This window comes from Culicoides brevitarsis, chromosome 1, assembly GCF_036172545.1.
Source record: "Culicoides brevitarsis isolate CSIRO-B50_1 chromosome 1, AGI_CSIRO_Cbre_v1, whole genome shotgun sequence".
NCBI lineage: Eukaryota > Metazoa > Arthropoda > Insecta > Diptera > Ceratopogonidae > Culicoides > Culicoides brevitarsis.
In genome coordinates, this window is record NC_087085.1 from 38,187,251 (window position 1) to 38,203,326 (window position 16,076).

The 16,076-nt window shown below is 29.1% G+C and overlaps 3 protein-coding genes across 5 annotated transcripts; 2 read left to right on the forward strand and 1 right to left on the reverse strand.

The window, feature by feature from the left end:
- The first annotated feature begins 38 nt into the window (after positions 1-38).
- LOC134834018 (pre-mRNA-splicing factor 38B-like) lies at positions 39-1,961 on the forward strand. 2 transcript variants are annotated; one of them, XM_063848571.1, is made up of 7 exons: positions 39-58; positions 145-347; positions 416-538; positions 614-735; positions 813-948; positions 1,122-1,550; positions 1,608-1,961. In XM_063848571.1, exons 2-7 carry the CDS (start codon positions 311-313, stop codon positions 1,913-1,915), a joined length of 1,155 nt encoding a protein of 384 aa, XP_063704641.1. In that variant the 5' UTR covers positions 39-58; positions 145-310; the 3' UTR covers positions 1,916-1,961. The 2 variants fall into 2 exon arrangements, with proteins under 2 accessions (XP_063704641.1, XP_063704723.1); XM_063848653.1 differs by having other exon boundaries at positions 51-347; positions 1,611-1,961.
- A 770-nt stretch (positions 1,962-2,731) lies between these two features.
- LOC134834165 (homeobox protein extradenticle) lies at positions 2,732-6,002 on the forward strand. 2 transcript variants are annotated; one of them, XM_063848848.1, is made up of 5 exons: positions 2,732-3,056; positions 3,269-3,526; positions 3,739-3,882; positions 3,954-4,384; positions 5,087-6,002. In XM_063848848.1, exons 2-5 carry the CDS (start codon positions 3,289-3,291, stop codon positions 5,366-5,368), a joined length of 1,095 nt encoding a protein of 364 aa, XP_063704918.1. In that variant the 5' UTR covers positions 2,732-3,056; positions 3,269-3,288; the 3' UTR covers positions 5,369-6,002. The 2 variants fall into 2 exon arrangements, with proteins under 2 accessions (XP_063704918.1, XP_063704842.1); XM_063848772.1 differs by having other exon boundaries at positions 2,733-3,056; positions 3,936-4,384; positions 5,087-6,000.
- Positions 6,003-13,291: 7,289 nt separating this feature from the next.
- On the reverse strand, positions 13,292-15,822 carry LOC134837786 (barH-like 2 homeobox protein). Its single transcript, XM_063853173.1, has 4 exons — positions 15,762-15,822; positions 13,625-13,961; positions 13,483-13,568; positions 13,292-13,419 (listed from the first exon to the last, which is right to left on the reverse strand). The coding sequence occupies exons 1-4, from the start codon at positions 15,820-15,822 to the stop codon at positions 13,292-13,294; spliced, it is 612 nt and encodes a 203-aa protein (XP_063709243.1).
- Between the last annotated feature and the right edge of the window lie 254 nt (positions 15,823-16,076).

Consider the following 16,076-nt stretch of genomic DNA (forward strand, 5'->3'; position numbering starts at 1 on the left):
TGGGACTCACAATTTACCATGTTCGTGAACGCTGGGAACATAAACCATACTATCAGCTGTGCGTCAAAAAATCAAATTTCAAGCAATTTTTTGGCTTATTTTGCATTTTTCATCTAAATTTTCTACAAAATTTTGTATTCACAGCAATCAATACACTCAAGCACATTGAAAAAACATAAAAACCCAATAAAAATCGTAAAATTTGACGCTGAAACAAGAAAATAAAGTTCAGCACAGGACTCAAGGAAAGCTGAAAAACAAACATTAATGCCTTAATTTTATCAATAATCAACAAAAAATCAGGAAAAATATGGATTACGGCAATTATGAGGATGGCGAGATTGTTGGTAAGTAAAAATTTTTATATAAAAATTAATTTTTTCATTAAAAAATTTAAAATAATAATTTATTCTAGAACAACAACAACAACGGAAAACCGGGAAACAGAATAACGTCTTGCCATTCTGGGGAAACGAGAGTACAATGAATTTGAACCCTCTTATTTTAACGAATATTCAAGGGTCGAGTTATTTTAAAGGTAAAAACTTGTTTTTAATTTTTTTTTTAAATTTTCTAAAAGGAGAAACGTTTTTAATCGTTTATTTTTTCGCAGTCAATTTGTTCAAACTGAAGACGTATCATGAAGTTGTTGATGAAATTTATTACCAAGTCAAGCACTTGGAGCCTTGGGAGCGCGGATCTCGCAAAACGGGCCAAACGGGAATGTGTGGCGGGGTGAGAAGTCATTATCGATCTACTTTTCGAGAATTTTCCCTCGAATTTCTTGCTAAATAATTCTTTTTTCGTTTTAGGTTCGCGGCGTTGGTGCCGGCGGAATTGTCTCGAGTGCGTATTGCTTGCTCTACAAGCTCTACACGCTCAAACTGACACGAAAACAGGTGAATGGACTTATGAATCACACAGATTCGCCCTACATTCGTGGATTAGGTAAGTGTGTTCCGCAGATCGCCCTTTGAGGAAATATCGTCAACTGAGTGTTGTTGAGCTGAGTTGTTAATGTCGACCAACAATTTCCCAAAGAAAAACTTTTAAGAACATGAAGGGCAAGATTCTTGAATTAACTTCCGCAGAAACGTTTGAGATTAATGTGATTTTTGCAGGTTTTATGTACATCCGTTACACGCAACCGCCGGGCGATTTGTTCGATTGGTATGCGGATTATTTGCAGGATGACGAGGAAATTGACGTAAAAGCAGGCGGCGGGCAGCTAATGACAATCGGACAAATGTTACGCTTGTTCATGACGAAACTCGATTGGTTTTCGACACTTTTTCCGCGGATTCCGGTGCCGATTCAGAAACAAATTGAACAGCGGATGAACGAATATGCGCGAGAGAATGGCTTGAACTTTAACACGGATGGACCGAGTAACAGAGGAGCGCCTCGTGAGGAAATTGATCGATATGCGGAGAACGGAAGGGAACGCGGAAGAAATAATTATCAAGCACAAAGCAATGAACGGTACGGATCGAGTAGCGGATCGTACAAAAGTCGCGATGAACCGCGGGATGATCGACGAGAAAGAAGAGGTTTGTATTAAAAAAAAGCTCTTAAAAATCAATTTCATTAAAAAAATTTTTTTTTAGAAGATCGTTACGACGACAGGAGAGACCGTGATCGCGACAGATACCGCGAAGAACGACGAAGACGTGAATATGACGATGAACGTCCCGTGCGTTACGAGTCGGAGGAAAGGAAAAAGAGATCTCATTCGCCTGACGAACGTCGACATCGCGATAAATATGAGAAAGATGAACGCAGCAGTTACCGAGACGCGGAAGAGAAACATTCCCGACATCGTTCGAAGGAAAAGAAAAAGCACAAGAAGAAACATAAGCATCATAGTCGTAGTCGAAGCAGAAGTCATGAGCGATCGGAGAAGAAATATCGATGAAAATCACAAGAAATGCGCAAACTCTTGTACTTTGTTTGATAAAAATACAATAAAAACTTGAAAAAAGTTACGCAAAGGATTTAAAATCGAGGCTGCGCACGTCACTCCAATTACGTTTTTCATCAAAAAGAATGCTCCACGGCTAAATTTGGTATCGTTGGACTCGTTAGGGCCTAAGCTTTAAAAAAAAACCTAATTTTAAAATTTTTTAGCCAGTTTCCTAAGAGTTTTGGTCAAAAATGTGGAATTTTCTTGGTTCAAAATGATCAAAGTTCCTTAATAATTTTGATTCTGGTTTATCTTCATCTCAGTCAATGTATTTTGGCATTTTTGTCGATTGCCTTTCAATGCTTTGCTGATATCTTTCAGTTTGTATTCAACAAATTCAGTTGGATTAATTTTTCTGACATTTTGTTTTTAAATACTTCGTCTTTTCTCATCCAAGGCTCGACATGAGATCCGAGTGTCAATATTTTCAGGTGTTTTAGCTTGACCAAATATGATTGCTGTAAATTGCAAGTTGCTCTTTGAAAGTAGTTCGTAAGTTCTTTTTCATGTCCTCTTATGTAAAAATAATTCTTCTTCATCTTTTCTATAGAATTACATTGATGAACGATTTCCTTTGAATTTCTTTCGATTTTCTCACTAATTGAATTTTTAATTATTTTTTTTTAAATTTGAAGACCAAAGAATATCTTTTGCCGCTTCTTGTTTCTCAAATTTATCCCTCACAGACAAAATTTCTTGCATTTCAAACTATTTTTGTTCATTAGGGTCGAAATCCGCCAACATTAAATGCCAATTGGGCCAAAAATTCCTCATAAATTGCACACTAGACCGACGTACGCCATTATCGGTTGTCTATTAATTCCCCGTAATTTGTTACTTTTCCGTCGACATTCTGCCAAAAAACATCGGAAAAGCCCGCAGGAGTGCTCGCATGTGCTCCGCTTCGTGTTAGTGCAACGCAAAACCTGAAAATTGTATACGAAAAATTAATCTAAAGTTTTTAGCAGTACATTTGTACACACACGGAAAAAAGTTGTTCAATTTTGCGGATATTTCGCCGTAAAATTACCTCAAAACAGGACAAAAAAGTGCAGAAAGTGCGTTATATGCCGCAAGTCATCGTTCCTCAGTGGTAAGAGCTCGCTCCGTTCGGTCCAAGTGGCGAAAAATTTGTGTTTTGTTTTTGACAGGTCTTTGATAACTTGATTTATTGCCTTTATGCGATGCCTCTGTACGGGAATTGTGTGTATGGTGTGTGTGTGTTGTACGTTGGATATGCACAAATTTTGCGCAATTACTGCAATTTTAAAGAATTTGTTTGGAAAATTAATTATTTTTTTTTAGATTTCAGATAAAAACGCACAATGGAAGCTCACAATATGGCACATGGCGGTTTGATGCCGCCCCAAGGATATAACATGGGAGGCGACAATGTCTCGGACAATGACCCACGCAAGCAGGATATCGCCGAAATTTTGCAACAAATTATGAATATCACAGATCAGAGCTTGGATGAGGCACAAGCGAGAAAACATACGCTCAATTGTCACAGAATGAAGCCGGTGTTGTTTGCCGTTTTGTGTGAAATTAAGGAAAAGACTGGTAAGAAACGACATTTTTTTTGACCTGTCGTAATCCTTTTAACTTTTTGTCATCCCAAGAAATTCTTTGTTTTTGTTACCTTTTTTGTTAATTTAAAAGCTAAATATGAGCCAACAACATCCCAGCATGTGGTCTCGTTTTTGTCTTCATAAACTTGCAATTTTATTATCGGCTTATTTTTCGATTTCTCTCATTTCTCCTTCGTTCCGTAGTTTTGTCACTTCGCAACACACAAGAGGAAGATCCCCCAGATCCGCAATTGATGCGTTTGGACAACATGCTGATCGCAGAGGGCGTTGCTGGTCCCGAAAAGGGCGGCGGCGTAAATGCTGCCGCTTCCGCATCTGCCGCCACGGGTAAGATTTTACGAGAATTTTCGCGACACGTAATGCACCTAATTTAATTTTAGACAATTCCCCGTTTCCAGATTCGTATTCGTCGGATTTGGGAGGCGACAATGCCATCGAGCACTCCGATTATCGTGCCAAGTTGGCGCAAATCCGACAAATTTACCATCAGGAGTTGGAAAAGTACGAGCAGGCATGCAGCGAGTTTACGACGCACGTCATGAATTTGTTGCGCGAACAAAGTCGCACGCGTCCCATTACGCCGAAGGAAATTGAGCGCATGGTGCAAATTATCCATCGGAAATTCAGCTCGATTCAGATGCAATTGAAGCAGTCGACTTGCGAGGCGGTTATGATTTTGCGTTCGCGTTTCTTGGATGCGCGTCGGAAGAGACGTAACTTTAGCAAACAGGCGTCGGAGATCTTGAACGAATACTTCTACAGTCACCTAAGCAATCCGTATCCGTCGGAGGAGGCGAAGGAGGAGCTCGCACGCAAATGTGGCATTACCGTAAGTTTTATTTTTTAATATTAGAGTTTTAAGTTGAAGCAAAAATTTTTATAAAGAAATCTAAAATATTGGAAGAAAAATTTAAATTTTTAGAAAAATATCGAATTTTCATTTTAAATTTTTAGAACAATTTTTCTTGTTATCTTTTAGTTTCAAATATTCGAAGTTTTTATTTTTTTATTAATTTTTTTAACAATTTGTTGAGTAATGATTAAATCTTTTTTCAAAAGTTGAATTAGCAAAGAAGCGATTTTCAAATTTTCAATGTTATTTTTTTTATTCCCTTTTTGTTTTGGTTTAAAATTATTTATTTAAAATTTTAAACTTTATGATTTATTTTTTATTTTTAATTTTATAAATTTTACTTTAATTCGTTCATCATTTTTTTTTCAATTAAAAAATTAATTGTTTAATATTTGAATCAGCAGAAAAGCGATTTTCAAATTTTTAATATTTTTTAAAATTCTACTTCAATTTAATTCAAATTAATTTCTAAAAATAATGAAAAATTAAATAATTAAATTAAATAAAAAAAATAAAAAATTTAAATTAAATAATTTTAGAAAGGAAAAAATAAATTTTCAGTAATCTTAAAAAAGTTAAGAAAAAATTTTGAAAAAATTAAAAGAAAAATGAAACAGTTTAAAAAAAATACTTACCTCTCTATTCAAAAAAAAAAACTAACCAAAAAATCATTTTCAGGTTTCGCAAGTTTCCAATTGGTTCGGCAACAAGCGAATTCGCTACAAGAAGAACATTGGCAAAGCGCAGGAAGAAGCCAACTTGTATGCCGCCAAGAAAGCCGCTGGCGCATCGCCATATTCCATGGGAGGTCCTCCAAGCGGAGCTGCTACCCCAATGATGTCACCTGCACCCACGCAAGACGGCATGGGCTACGGAATGGGCGGCGGCTACGACCAACAACAAGGTTACGACGGCAGCATGGGATACGATCCGATGGGCCATCAAGATTTGAGTCCCTGAGATGTCAAGTATTACGATAACAAGCCCAGTAATAATTAGAGAGAAGAATGAAAGAAAAGTAAGAGGAAATCAATAATATTTATATACTAAAAAAAAACTTCTACAACTAACAAAACTACTATTCTACTACTACTTATTAAAACCTTGTATTTCTGTATCGCTTATAGAATTCGTCATAATCGCGAAAAAAAACTTCAAAAAATCTTTGGAACGAAAAATTTTATTTTTTTAGGTAAAAAAAAAAATTTACCAATAATTAGCGAATTTTTTCTTCATTTAGATCTTAGTTTTTAAGCATAGTATGCTTTAGAATTATTTTTTATCGCAATTTTATCAATTTATCGTTTAAATTTAGTTTTAAGGCAAAAATAATATTTTATGTTAAAATGAGTTTGAATTCATGGATTCTCACTCAAATTATAAGTGTCTATGCCTGAAGTTAGTATTTTAGTTACATTTTTTCATGATTTCTCGAATAAATCTTCCAAATTTTTTTAAAATTATTTTTATCCAGCTCGATGAACTCATGTATACTAAAAAAAACACCCAAAAGTTGTTAAAAAAATGAAGCAATTTTTAAAGAAAAAATTGTTCTCGAAAAATTAACGAAATATGAAGTTGAAATTCAAAACCCTAACGGTACAACAAAAAAAAAATAAATAAAGGATTTAACAAAAAAAAAAAAAAAAAAAAATAATAAATTTGAGAGAAAAAAATGAAAACTAATGGTATACTAATCAAATATTCAAAATATTTTACTATATTTAATATAAATAAAATAATAATTAATAATTAGATTTTTAGAAGTATGTGAATTAAGTGAATTGAATGCTTTTATACGTCAGCATTTTACATTTTAATTTTTATCTGCATTTTCTTTTTTTTTTCAATAAATATAAAATTAACAAATAAAAAAATCGCATGGCAACCCTTCATGAGACAAAATACGTAATTAGTTGTAATGAAGCTAAAATTAATATTAAACAAAAAAAAAATTAGTAAATCTAAGAGGAAATCATTGTATACCAACAATCCAACAACAAAATCAATTTTATAGTTGAATAAGTCTTTTATGTCGTCTGTTTTCAATTGCTTGCCCTTATTAAATTTTTTTGTTTAGAAAATGTTTTGGAAACCACAAACAACAAAAAAAAACACATCGAGTATACGAAAAAAATTTCTAAAAATTTTCAAAAAAGTTATGTTTATCTGTTTTTCAAGTTTCAAGTTTTTTTCAAGCGTTTTGAACTTTTTTTGCTACTATACGGTAGTTAATATTTTATCAATATTATACATATTTAATGAAAACTAAGTAATAATTGCAAATTAAAAAAAAAGTATACGAAAAAAACACATTAAAATAGTATGTAATAATATACCGTTAATTTAAAAAAAGAAACATTTTTAAACAAGAAAAGGTCTACTATAGTGAACATATGTAATACTTTTTAGAAACACACAAAAACAGACAAAACAAATAAATCACGATAAAAATTACAAATTCAACAGAAAAATAGATAAAAATTACTCTGATGATTGAATTGAAGTAATTATTATGATTATATAATTAATAAATATAAATGATCGATAAAAAAAACATATTTGATTGAAATAAAATTTAAATAATAAATTTATCCTATTTACTACCTACATTTATGAATGATGATATGTGTACTTAATAAATAAAAAAACAAAAAAAATATTGGTTTTGAATAAATTTGTTAATGCAATGGCTTCCAGATTTTTTTTTTCAGACTTGAGAAAAAAAGTACGATTTTAGCTCCTCATATGATAAAATCGTTGTTTTTTTTATTTCTTCAAAATTCGAGGAGATATGCATGGAAATTATCTTCAGAATGAAAAATTATTAAATTTTAGCTTTGAAATCCATCAAACATGGGTTGAAAAGTGACTTGAAAAAAAAGTACGATTTTAGCTCCTCATAAGATAAAATCGTACTTTTTTTTATTTGATCAAAAATCGATCAGATATCAATGGAAATGAACTTTAGAATGAATATTTAAAAGCTTTGAAACCCATCAAAAATTGGTTGATTTCTGCTCCTCATAAGATAAAATCGTACTTTTTTTTATGATCAAAAATCGATCAGATATCAATGGAAATGAACTTTAGAATGAATATTTATTCAATTTTAGCTTTGAAACCCATCAAAAATTGACTTGAGAAAAAAAGTACGATTTTTGCTCCTCATAAGATAAAATCGTACTTTTTTTATTTGATCAAAAATCGATCAGATATCAATGGAAATGAACTTTAGAATGAATATTTATTCAATTTTAGCTTTGAAACCCATCAAAAATTGGCTGAAAAGTGACTTTAGAAAAAAACAACGGTTTTTGCTCCTCATATCATAAAATCGTTGTTTTTTTTATTTGATCAAAAATCGATCAGATATCAATGGAAATGAACTTTAGAATGAATATTTATTCAATTTTAGCTTTGAAACCCATCAAAAATTGGCTGAAAAGTGACTTTAGAAAAAAACAACGGTTTTTGCTCCTCATAAGATAAAATCGTTGTTTTTTTTATTTGATCAAAAATCGATCAGATATCAATGGAAATGAACTTTAGAATGAATATTTATTCAATTTTAGCTTTGAAACCCATCAAAAATTGGTTGAAAATTGACTTGAGAAAAAAACAACGGTTTTTGCTCCTCATAAGATAAAATCGTTGTTTTTTTATTTTATCAAAAATCGATCAGATATCAATGGAAATGAACTTTAGAATGAATATTTATTAAATTTTAGCTTTGAAACCCATCAAAAGTTGGTTGAAAATTGACTTGAGAAAAAAAAACGGTTTTTGCTCCCCATATGATAAAATCGTTGTTTTTTTTATTTGATCAAAAAAAATTGGAAATGAACTTTAGAATGAAATTTATTCAATTTTAGCTTTGAAACCCATCAAAAATTGGCTGAAAAGTGACTTTAGAAAAAAACAACGGTTTTTGCTCCTCATAAGATAAAATCGTTGTTTTTTTTATTTGATCAAAAATCGATCAGATATCAATGGAAATGAACTTTAGAATGAATATTTATTCAATTTTAGCTTTGAAACCCATCAAAAATTGACGTGAGAAAAAACAACGGTTTTTGCTCCTCATATCATAAAATCGTTGTTTTTTTTATTTGATCAAAAATCGATCAGATATCAATGGAAATGAACTTTAGAATGAATATTTATTCAATTTTAGCTTTGAAACCCATCAAAAATTGGTTGAAAATTGACTTGAAAAAAACAACGGTTTTTGCTCCTCATATCATAAAATCGTTGTTTTTTTTATTTGATCAAAAATCGATCAGATATCAATGGAAATGAACTTTAGAATGAATATTTATTCAATTTTAGCTTTGAAACCCATCAAAAATTGGCTGAAAAGTGACTTGAAAAAAAAAGTACGATTTTAGCTCCTCATAAGATAAAATCGTACTTTTTTTTATTTGATCAAAAATCGATCAGATATCAATGGAAATGAACTTTAGAATGAATATTTATTCAATTTTAGCTTTGAAACCCATCAAAAATTGATTGAAAATTGACTTGAGAAAAAAAGTACGATTTTTGCTCCTCATAAGATAAAATCGTACTTTTTTTTATTTGATCAAAAATCGATCAGATATCAATGGAAATGAACTTTAGAATGAATATTTATTCAATTTTAGCTTTGAAACCCATCAAAAATTGGTTGAAAAGTGACTTGAAAAAAAAACGGTTTTTGCTCCTCGTATCGTTTTTTTTTATTTGATCAAAAATCGATCAGATATCAATGGAAATGAACTTTAGAATGAATATTTATTCAATTTTAGCTTTGAAACCCATCAAAAATTGGTTGAAAAGTGACTTGAAAAAAACAACGGTTTTTACTCCTCATATGATAAAATCGTTGTTTTTTTTATTTGATAGAATGAATATTTATTCAATTTTAGCTTTTATTGGTTGAAAAGTCTTGAAAAATTTTTGCTCCTCAATGTAAATCCTTTTTTTTATTTGATCAAAAATCGATCAGATATCAATGGAAATGAACTTTAGAATGAATATTTATTCAATTTTAGCTTTGAAACCCATCAAAAATTGGTTGAAAAGTGACTTGAAAAAAAAGTACGATTTTAGCTCCTCATAAGATAAAATCGTACTTTTTTTTATTTGATCAAAAATCGATCAGATATCAATGGAAATGAACTTTAGAATGAATATTTATTCAATTTTAGCTTTGAAACCCATCAAAAATTGGTTGAAAAGTGACTTGAAAAAAAAGTACGATTTTAGCTCCTCATAAGATAAAATCGTACTTTTTTTTATTTGATCAAAAATCGATCAGATATCAATGGAAATGAACTTTAGAATGAATATTTATTCAATTTTAGCTTTGAAACCCATCAAAAATTGGTTGAAAAGTGACTTGAAAAAAAAGTACGATTTTAGCTCCTCATAAGATAAAATCGTACTTTTTTTTATTTGATCAAAAATCGATCAGATATCAATGGAAATGAACTTTAGAATGAATATTTATTCAATTTTAGCTTTGAAACCCATCAAAAATTGGTTGAAAAGTGACTTGAAAAAAAAGTACGATTTTAGCTCCTCATAAGATAAAATCGTACTTTTTTTTATTTGATCAAAAATCGATCAGATATCAATGGAAATGAACTTTAGAATGAATATTTATTCAATTTTAGCTTTGAAACCCATCAAAAATTGGTTGAAAAGTGACTTGAAAAAAAAGTACGATTTTAGCTCCTCATAAGATAAAATCGTACTTTTTTTTATTTGATCAAAAATCGATCAGATATCAATGGAAATGAACTTTAGAATGAATATTTATTCAATTTTAGCTTTGAAACCCATCAAAAATTGGTTGAAAAGAGACTTGAGAAAAAAAGTACGAATTAAATTTAAATTAAAAAAAAATCTCACCTGATATCCTCTGATTTTTTCATCATCATCAATTACTTTCATTGTCATCACTTACTTATCCAACCATCATCGAGCAACAAAACAAATATTTTTATTTATTATCATTTCAAATTATTTTATAACTCCCGGCAAATAGACCCATTTATATATTTTCTTCCTCTCCTGCCTACCAAAGCGACTTGATTATTTTTTCTCGTTCAAAAAACTTTTCCACTTTGCGCTTCAAGTACACATTTTTATCTTTTTTACAACTTTTAGCATCTACGAAAAATAAAATATGGAAATAAATCTCGACGAACAATGAAAAAGTACAAATTGTTTTCAAATTTGCCTCGTTTTAGCATCTTCTTCGGGTACAGAAAACGTAAAATAATAATTTATGATGGAAACACTTTTGTGCCGTTTTTATTTGCTGAATAAATTTTCAAGAGCGGTTTTTCCTATTTTGCCTTCTGCTCCGCATTTATTATCGCAAATTTGCGCTCGAAACACACAAATATAATTGGATGATAAAAGGATGCAGACAAACGCCACTCCATTTCGTGCAATAAGTACGTCAGAGTCGACTTTTGTATAAAAATAATATCATTCGCAGCATGTCGTCTATTTTGTACTTTAAATTACTTTGAATAACTTAACTAATGAGCACATAATTGAACGGTATAGTTTAAGGGCAATTTTCCCGTGATTTCTATGCGGTAAATAAACGAACCGGAGACGAATGACAAAGTGACGATGATTAAAGAATCAGATCTTCTCACATTGATTAGAGTGACCCAAATCCCTCTTTTTTCTCGTATTTGTCAATTTTATAAACGGCGTCTCCCTAATCAGTTTGTAACTGTTGCTTGTAATAAATAATCAAAAGCATCAAAATAAATAATAAGAGGGGTGATGCATATGTGATTTTGATTGAGCGAAATAATAAGTTATAAAAAACAGTTAATAATTTGCAGGATAACAATTTAGGTTGATTTAAATAAATAATAATGGAATGTTGATCAAAGGAGAAACCGAAAGGGGGTTGTGGCAAGTGTAATCTTTTGTTTGTTTGCCAAATATTTGTCATTTAAACGAGGAAATTGACGAAACGTGAGAAGATTTGTAGAAAGCTTTGCGGTTTAAGTCAAAATTCAAGTGACATAAATTATTTTAAAATGAATGAAATTAATGACAAAGAGATAAATTTTCTCATTAAACTTATCAAACATATTAAGGATGCTCAATTTTCGGAAAATTTTAAGGTTTGTTTTTATTTTTAAAATTTTTATTAAAAAAAATCAATTACCTAAATTAAATTTTATACTTAATTTTAGTTTTGTAATTAATTTATTTTAATTTTATAATTTTTTTTAATAATAATTAAATTATTTGAATTAATTTAAATTAAATTTAAATATTTTAATTATTAAAAAAAATATAAAATTAAAATAAAAAATTATAAAATTTAAGCTAACTAATTATAAAATTAAAATTTAATTTAAATAATTTAATTATTAAAAAAATTAAATTTAATTAATTAATTAATTAAATTAATAAATTTAATTTTATTATTATTTTCAAGAATTTAATTAATTAAAATTAATATTTTTAATTTAATTAATTAATTTTATTTAATTATTTAAAATTAATTATTTAAATTTGTAAAAAAAATGTAATTTAATTATTAAAAATAAAATTAATAAAAATTAAATAAAATATTTTTTTTATTTTTTAAATTTTTCTTTAATTTAATTTAAAATTAATTAAAAAATTCATTTAAATTAAATTTAATTGTTTTCTTTTAATTTTTCTTGAATTTTTTTAGAATGACTTTCAAAGAAGAATTCAAAAATTAGAAAATGATAAAAATTTAAATTTTCAAGTTTTAGTGAAAGTTTTGTTAGAAACGCTCAAAAATTTCAAAACTGATGGTTTAATTAGTAAAAAAAATTTTGAAGAAAACTTACCTCATAAAATTGTGATATTTGGTCCCCGAGGCTCCGGAAGTCAAACTCAAGCCCTTTTTTTAAGCCTAAAATTCAATTTTCACATTGGTTTGTATATTTTTTAATTTAATTTAAATCATCAAAATTTATTAAATTTAAAAATTTTCAGTGGATTTTCGCAATTTAGGATTTTATGGAACAATTCAACGACTTTTGGAACCAAATTTTTCAAGACGTGGATTTGTGTTAATTAATTATCCAACTTCCAAGCATGAACTGCGGCTTTTGTTTGAATCAGTTATTGCTCCAAATAGGTAAGAAATTTTTATTTTTTATAATTTTTTTAATTAAACCAATATTTTTTTTAGAATAATTCTTCTCAATGTTGATAAAAATCTTTGTTATCGTCGAAAAGTTCAAGAATTATGTGAACTTCCTTCAACAAAAAATTCAGAATCAAAATTCCGACAAATTAAACAAGAAATCGATAATTTTTCTCACAATTTGGAAAATTTAACAAAAATTTGTACAGAAACTCGCATTAAAACTATTCAAGTCGACGCGAACAAATCTCTCATTAAAATCCGTGATGAAATTTTTTCGTGGCTCAGTGAAAAATGAAACTTTTGTTTCAACTATTTTTAATTATTATTTTCTAACGAGAAGTTTTTTTTTAATAATAAAAAGCTCTTGAACCATTTTTTCTGTCTTACCTTAGCAAAAAAAAAGGAAATTCCATGCAGAGATAAATATTCTTCATTCATTAAAAAATAAAAACAGTGGAGTGGCGTGCTTGTGCAAAATGGAAAATATTATGGAAATTCTATTTATTCACAGTGAAGAGATGATCTTTTCATGCGCATGCATAATTAAAACCAATGGCCTCCAATAGAAAGAAAAGTCCCCCATTATTACACAAAAAAGGCAAAAATAGATAATGGCTTCCATGTTTTTTTCCTTTTTACTCTATTATGATGGAAAAACAGTCTTTTATGTTGAATTTTTATTATTTTCTTTTCAAAAATTATAATGATGATCTAGATTTTTTTTCAGAAATTTACAATTGGCAACCCCCATGCACATACGTGACATTTCGAAAAATGGCGGCAGCTGCAGCGGTAGATAGAAAATTGCACGGATTTGGACCATAATTCGAGGTTGGACAACATGGGATGGAAGATTGACCTGAAATGGGTGAGTTTTTTCATAAAACCTTTGAAATTGTGTAAAAATTCGCGCCAAAATTACCATCCGTCGCTGCATATTCCTTTTCGAGTGACGCTTGATGTCTTAACTGTTCTAACCTCAATTGGTTTTGACGTTTCCATTTAGTTCTTAAAAAATTTTAAAGTTAAATTTTGATTTTTTGTCTAAAATTAAAGTTAAATACCTTCGATTCTGATACCAAGTCTTGACTTGCGTCTCGGACAAATTTAAAGCATCCGCGACATCACTTCGATCCGCTACCGAAAGATACTTTTGACATCGAAATTTTCGCTCCAAATACGCCAATTGTGTGTGAGTAAAGGCAGTTCGTCGTCTTCGCGGTTTTCTTCCTTTAGTAATGCCAGGAATGTCTGAACTTGTCGTCACAATTTCCTGATGATTCAATTGGTGACTCGGAAATGGGAAACGGATATCGGGATTTGATTCGGGACTTGAGCGATCTTCAATGTCTATTTCCACGTTTTCGTCATCCGATAAATCTGTTTGTATGCTGTCAGTTGAGACTTTATAAAAAAAACAAAAAAAGAGGAAGACCTTTAGGTTAAAACAAATTCTTTTGTGTCTAACATTGTTAACTTTTAAAGTTTTTTTTTGTATATTTGGTTTTGTGATGAAACACTTGAGAAATCCACTTGAAACTGCGCGCGCGAACAATAGAAAAGGGAATTTTGACTTCCCCTGTAATTATCATTCACGACAATTAAGTCGGGAGAATATGTTTTTTGTTGTTGCTTGATTGTTTGTGGGAGGAACTGATACGTGAATCAAGTGAGGATTAAATATAATTGACACGTGTGACGATGAATAGTAAATAACTGTGGGATGATTCGGATTTTGATTTAATTCAATTGATTGGAGTATTGATGCTTTTTGAGTAGTTTTTTTGTCTTTTGTTATGTAATAAAGTTTTTATTCATGATATGATAAAAATACTTTAAAATAGAGCAGAAATATCTTTGAAGTGCTTTGAAAGAGGATTTTGAGAGAATTTTTATGAGAAAAATGTAAAAAGTGAGCTATGAAGTTTTATTTTTTTATTTAATTAAAATGTTTGAATTAAAAGTACAAGTTTTGTAATTTAAACAGCTTAAAAATCTAAATAGGCTGAAACAATAAAGAAAAATGTTTCATGTTATAACAGATAATTTAAATTTGTAGAGTGATAATTTTTAACTAAATGCCTTTTTTTAATTATTATTTCAAAATTTTTCTTTCAGGAGCAAAATAATTTAACAACAATGCGATTAAATTTGAACTTGTAATTGGAATTGTCGACACAAGAAATTTGTGAGCATTTTAGAAAAAACTTGTGAGATTTACAAAAATCAACACAGTAAATAAATAAAATTGTGAACACATGGATACCTCTTGGAGCTGAGACAGTAAATATATTATGTTGTATGAAAAAAAATATTATAATCTGATGATAATTAAAGTCTTTATCGATTGTTGAACAGAGAGGAAAATCAATAAGCCTTGTCTCTTCTAAGTAGGTATAAGTAAAAGCAGCATGCAAAACAAGGGCGGATACAGGGAGGCGGAGAAGGAAAGATCGTGCTCTTAGCCAACATTTGGGCTTTTTTTAATTTTCAGTACATTTTGAGCTGAAAATCCGTCCTTGATGCAAAAGGAGTAATTTCTCAGTTGGCATTTGCAAATATTATGGAAGAAAGTTAAATTTTCGATAACAATACTAAAAAAGGTGAAATTCAAAAATTTTTATCAACTGCAGAAGCGAGCCTTTATAAATACTTCAATTTTTAATCCTTTTAAAAATTTACAGGATTGAATTTCTTTAGATAATTTCATTGAAATAACGACGAATAATGAACTTTATTTTTGTAACCAAATCAAGTGATAAACTTTTGAGAAAAAAAAAATTAAAAATAAAAGTCATTCTAAGAAAGATTTTTAAAAAACTGTAGAAACTTAAAATTAAAAAATATTGGTTCTACCAATCTAACTGCAAATTGTAAAGGCTATAAGTAAAATTTTGTGCTTTGAACACTTTTAATTTAACTAACTTTTATTCATAATTTTTAATTCATTGATATTTTGAATTTATTGGTATCATATAAGTATGAAACATTTTTGTTTATTGTCTTTGCCTAAAGTTTAAATGTCCTAATCTTAAATATTTTACTTCGGTCTTATTTTCACTGTTAAACAATTAATTTAGAATAACAACTTCCCGACGGAAATATTTTTTTTATAATTTTTTTTTATTTCACAAAGTTTATATAAATTTATGAGACTCTTAATTATTATCAATTTTTAAAAGTAATTACCATTGTGTTGATGTCTATTATTAATTAAATCCCCAATTATGTCTCTTATCAAAAATGATTTATTTGAATCCATTTTTATTTAAACAATTTTCAATTTTTTTCTATTAAAATTGTTTTTTTTTCATATAAATATTTTTAAATTATTTATTTTTCATTTATTGCACAAAATGTTCACTTATTTTCCTTTTAATTTTTCATCTCTTTCCAATTAACAACTTTTTCAAAGGATAAAATCCTTTCGATTAATTTTCAAGTCTTATCACGTCGAAACCTTTTCCTAAACTGATTTATCACACATATTTTCTGGGATAAAACGTTTTCCATTTA